The 5711-nt window shown below is 37.6% G+C and overlaps 1 protein-coding gene across 1 annotated transcript; it reads right to left on the bottom strand.

Moving 5' to 3' along the window:
- Window positions 1–394: 394 nt before the first annotated feature.
- Window positions 395–5557, bottom strand: mmachc (metabolism of cobalamin associated C). The gene is made up of 5 exons (XM_085397391.1): window positions 5430–5557; window positions 4885–5082; window positions 1757–1909; window positions 1486–1662; window positions 395–1179 (listed from the first exon to the last, which is right to left on the bottom strand). The coding sequence occupies exons 1-5, from the start codon at window positions 5517–5519 to the stop codon at window positions 997–999; spliced, it is 801 nt and encodes a 266-aa protein (XP_085253517.1). The 5' UTR covers window positions 5520–5557; the 3' UTR covers window positions 395–996.
- Between the last annotated feature and the right edge of the window lie 154 nt (window positions 5558–5711).

Here is a 5711-nt window from a genome sequence, read left to right as displayed (position 1 = left end):
TCATCAATACGTTGTCTTCTGCTTATGCAATTCAGAATTCAGGGTCGTGTGAGGCTGGTGACGATCCCAGCTGACATCACCAGTCTGTCACAGGGCTAAAACAGAAACAGACAACCATTCATGCTCACATTCACACCTAGGGCCAGTTTAGAGTTCCATTACACTAACCCCACGCATCTCTTTGGACTGTGAGAGGAGGCTTTAGTATCCACAGGGAATCCACGCAAGCATGAAAAGAACATAGAGAAAGACATAACACAAGAATTAGCATTGTTAAAGAATCCTTCAGATATTTCTCAGTTTGTTGGGTTAAGTCTCATCTCTGGACAAAAAAAAAGTAATATTCAAGCAACTATAATTTTTTGAGTCATACTGCTCACAGACTAAAGCGATGTTGCCATTTAGTCTCAACTTTTATTGCTTCACTGTTAAATCAAATAAAAACATTATACAGAAAAACAATAGTGTTCTTTTTTTAAATCAAGGCACTTGCATGCAGATTAAACATGCTGATGACACATGGCTTAACTCAATTTTCAACTTGAGTCATTCAAAATGTGAAGCAAAACCTTCCTGTTGCTACTTGGACACACACATTCTCTATTTTCCCGATAGGACACAACAAAAACTAAAGTGCATTACTATGCAAAAGCACATCAGACTGCAAACTCTGCTTTCCTGAACAGAATACTACTCAGCAAACATCCACTCAATAATATCAGCTATTACCTAATAATACAAGACGTAGAGGAAGCTGATATGTTACTGATATTTCCAGTAGTGTTAAACTTTTAAGAAAAAAACAAAACAAAGAATCAAACACATTTTCAACCCTGAAAAAGCAGCTTTCACCAAAAAGCCAAGCCTACATTAAAATCCCAGGTTTGGTCTCAATAAGAAGCTGTTTGATTAAAAAGGTGTTCAACCAAGACTTCATTTAAGTTCTAGATACAGCAGAGGTTTGAATTCAGAAAGGACAGGCGGTGCTTCCACAATTCACCCATGTCCAATTTCTTGACTCTGTGTGTCCGAGGTGGGTTCAGGTTGATTATTGTCACTTGGCAGATAGCCCCAAGCCCTGAGCAGAGCCACACGCTGGGCAGGAGGGGTGGAGAAGTAGTCCCTCTGTTTCTGAGAGTAGGTCTGGATTGGACTGATAATGTTTCGGTAGCTCCAATCCTGATGAGGCAGAATGGTGGAAAAATTCAGTTATACATTAATCTGACATACTGAAACTTCCCAAAGATTGGAAAAGTAAAATGCAGCTTCAAAAACTAACCAATGATATGAAATTTGCCAAATTTGTCAATTTTTAGCGTCATGAAATAGGAAACAGGACAACAACATGGGTCCTTTTCCACATCACCCCTACAGCGCAGTCAATTCTTCTCAGAGAACAAAACCTCCATCACAGAGCACAAAACAGTTGTTGGTGTCTATCTACAGTTTGTGTGTGATGCAGGTTTTATGACTAAAAGATGTTACCTGCCAGTGAAAGTTAAAAGCCTCCAGCAGCTTTATCCTGCCCTCTCTGGATGGCACACAGTCAGGAGGAACAGGCTGCACCAGCTCAGAGCCCACCGTGACATCTCCAAACACCAACAGAGCTCGGATGGCAAACCAGCCCCCAAACCGCGGATGCACACACACTCCAAACATTTTCTGAAAGCAAAAGGATCAAAGGATCACAGCACACAAGAAAGGTAAAGACTGCCTTTAAAAAATGTGCCAAGGGAGCAAACAAGAATGTGATTACTTTTTCAGCCCAGGGCTGCTCCGTCACATCAGCCTTTTGGTAGTAAAAAGCTGCTCCCGATACATGAGCTGCAGTCTGGGCCAAGAACTTGGGCTTCCTGCTGGGCAGTAGCTCATAGTCGTACCTCACATCCACCTTCTCTCCTGGAAAACACTGCAGGGCAGGATCAAGTAAGAAATATGTTTAAACGTGAGAAAAAGTTCATGAATATGATTATAGTTGCAATCTAAATAGAGTTAGCCAGCATGATGATGCTGTGAGACTGTCAGAGGCTTTCCGAATGAATGAATGAATATTCTTTATTGTCATTGTCACAGGTACAATGAAATTGAAAGATGTCTCTGGTCAGTGCAACATCACAAAAGATAAATACTTAAAAACTATAATTAAATACTTAAAAACTATAATGATAGGATATAAAAGATAGAAATACATATAAAATACAGTATACTCATACCGTAGATACACCCAAGCAATCCAGGCCTAAGGCCCCATAAAGTTTCATGTGCTATAGGCTTCCAGTAACCTTTACACTGTGTTTAAACTGTATGCACACGCAAACTGTAAGCTCACTCATACAATGTAAGGTTTAAGTTACAAGTGCCCTAAATTAGCAGCACTGGTTATTACAAAATATTTTTTATATTTCCATAACAGTTGATATACCAGTATGCACAAGCGCCTTAATCAAAATTATATTTTCAATTCTAAAATATAACTAAAAATATACATTTTTGAATAAGATGCTAAATTATGGTTATTTTGAATGAAATCAAAAATTACATTTTGGTCACTGAATGTTACCATTAATGTTATGATTCATTTCTGACTTTGTTATTTGTCCAATAAATAACAATGCAATTTTTAATTTAAACAAGTTTTTGAGAGGTTTCTAAAGTATTTTGTTTTCTTGTTTTTATGACAGGTGGTCTAATAAATCAGCATTGTTCAGTCGTGCAAAACAAAACAAAAAAAGTCACATCAGTTTTTAGTAAACACGGTGCAGAGACAGATCATAGTATGGAAGCTTGATTCAGCACTGAAAAAAAGTTGTGTTTTTTTCATCCATAAGTCACCAGAAGTATGTGAAAATTTTGGGTTATTTTTCTCAACTTTGAGTTACTCTCTCAGAGGTGTGAGTTCGTAAGGAGACATTTCAAGATACTTGACTCAAAATGTGATAATGACAGAAAATGTGAGTTATAGATGGCAAAAAAGGATCTGCAGGTCAGGAAAAGGGTGGCCTTTTTGCAGTGGCAGAAACAAGCTTCCACCATAACCTATTAAATTTCAGTGAATCTGATAAGAAACAGGGTGACACAAGGCACATCCTTAGTGGATGACATCTCTTTAGATTTATAGGTATTACCCTGATTGCACAGCCTTGTTCAATAATCCAGGGGGCTCATCAAACACGCGACTTCTCATGTCAAGTACAGCCAGTCTAAGCTAAGTGACTTCAATGACTGCCTGGAAACTAACTGAGACTGAACATATAGAAAAATTTAATGAGAAACAACAAAAATGAAGGAGTGACTTAGACGTTTAGTATGTGAGTATTTTATTTTTTCATTTAATCCAACGTGAAGTTAATTAGAAATATTGGAAATAACAAAACTGCATGGAGAGCCCCATTTTCAGAAGCCAGCACTTCTGCAAAGGCTCTTTGATAATTAAAGAAAAGCTAATTATATTAGCCAAGCTAAAAAATGTCAAAAAGAAGGAATACATGTGGTTAAATAAGTGTCTAGAATTTGAATACTGTCTCAAAATAGCAGCGCTATACAAGACTGGCCTTCAGCAGAAACCTGCACTCCAAGGCAGGATTTCATCTAGCCAGGTAACTTTAGGGTTAACCCCAGATTAAAATCAAAATCAATAGGTATAAAATCACCGCCTTCTGACTAATCAGATCTCAGGAAAATAGCATTACAATACTTGGAAGACACCTGAGACTTCTGTGTATGGGGAATAGGAGGGTCTAAAGTTTTTCAATAGCATTTAAAGCCTTTGTATTTTCCCAGTGGAAATACCCATTGAGGTATACTGTAAGTTGAACTCACTTTGTAATACAGGCCTTAGGATGCTGGAAAAAGTCAGTCATAGTGAAAATGAATACAGACAAAAGAATGCAGGCGTTTGAGAAGAATTATAATTAGGTCACTAACAGTGAATGAACTGCAGATTGAAATTAAATGAAGTGAACCACTGAAACTGATTTTTGCAATCACTACCACCATTATTATAGCCAAGTATTTTTAACCATTTTTAGTGTATTCGCTTTAGTTTTAGTTTAATTTTTGATCAGTTTCAGTGCTACTTTTAGGTTTTCCTTTATTCAGAAATAAGTGGCATTTTTCAGAGGGAAGGAGAAAGATTTAAAAACAGTATGATTTTGGAACACAACTACGCAAACATAGACGTCCTGTTTTCAATACACATGTGCATCTGAGCTCTACACTACAAAGAAAGTTCAGCATACCCAGGGTATCTTTCCGTTGTCTGGACCCACTTAACCTAACAGTGGCGATCAGACTGAGCGGTCGCACGAAGCCGCTTATCAACTCAAAAATTAACTCAGGGTTTATCAATCCAGCTACGAGCATGTTCACATGAAAAGAGTGGTACTGCCAGCATCTGACAAATCACAGACATGGATAAGTGTGCTGGCAGCTGCAGACAAATCAGTGGTATGAGTGTAGACGCTACTGAAAAGCTTCAGACCCGCCAACAGCCTGAGGGATCTTCCAGAAGTGCTATTTTCCAGTCAACTGATTGATCAGTAGGTGGTAATTTTGTCCCTGTTGATCTCTAATTTGAAACATAATCGGCTTCAAAGGAGTTAGGCCTATGGTATATGTTACCATTTACCCTGGTAAGAGTTAACCTTAAAATTAACTGGATAAGCCAAGATCCTGCATTGTAGTACAGACCTCAGTGGCTTCTCATGTTGGCTTCTCATTAATAAAAAAAAAATGACTAAAACTAGAAATATTTCCTGTATATTTGTTATTATTATTACTGCTACTATTATTATCATTATTATTATTACTACATTTTCAAAATTTAGTTTTACTTTTTAATTAGTTTAACTAAAATAACCCTGGTCACCACTCCTCCATCCTCACCTGAGAGACAGCAGAGGTGATGCATTGTCTAACACACTGGTCTATGGGGTCATTAAGCCCCTGGTAGCACCTCTGCTCGAGGAAAGGCAGAAAGGCCTCTTCAAACATGGCGGGAGTGCTGAGCACCACCACAGCCAGGGTATCATCTGGATATGACAGGTGCAGGGTGGGAGGTAGCACAGAGTTGTACCAGCCAATCTGCAAACAGAGGGACATGTTAGGGAGTAAGAACCAAATATGTGCAGGTTACTCCATCACAAATCATCTGATTTGGCTGAAAATTTCAATTCAATAAAATAACAGAAAATAAAATAATAAAAGAACAGAAAAGAATGACAATGACACATTCCCTTAAAGGCAAGAACCAGTAATACGTCAGTAAACATGCAGTATTCAACCATCTATCGCTATTTTTACTTGTTGTAGCATGTTTAACAATTAATATTTAAACGTAAATATTTAACTGGGAAATATAAAAGAAATAGTTCTACGATCAGAATGATTTTTTCATACTTTTCAATATAAAACTATACAATTCATTATACCTTTAACGGGTAAACTTCAAATCCCAGATTTGTTAAACTGTCGTTTAACAGTCGTCTTACACTTTCCACGCTTACATTGGAAGCCGCCATTGTTGCATGTCAACATTGAGCTTTGCATTGTGGGACATGGTGTTCTTTGGCCAATCAACGTCCTCGATGAAAAATCTTAGCTTCGGGGTATATTTGAACAGTTTTTTGTTTGTTTGTTTTTTGCTAACTAGAATACGTTTAGAATGCAGTGTATTTTACTAAGTGAGTGTACATCGAGGATATCTCTGTAAT

This window comes from Rhamphochromis longiceps, linkage group LG23 (genome assembly GCF_057381845.1).
Source record: "Rhamphochromis longiceps isolate RC_006_pf linkage group LG23, R_longiceps_female_GT1.1, whole genome shotgun sequence".
Classification (NCBI taxonomy): domain Eukaryota; kingdom Metazoa; phylum Chordata; class Actinopteri; order Cichliformes; family Cichlidae; genus Rhamphochromis; species Rhamphochromis longiceps.
The sequence above is the reverse complement of the archived record's forward strand: the minus strand, read 5'-3'. Positions and strand labels throughout refer to the sequence as shown.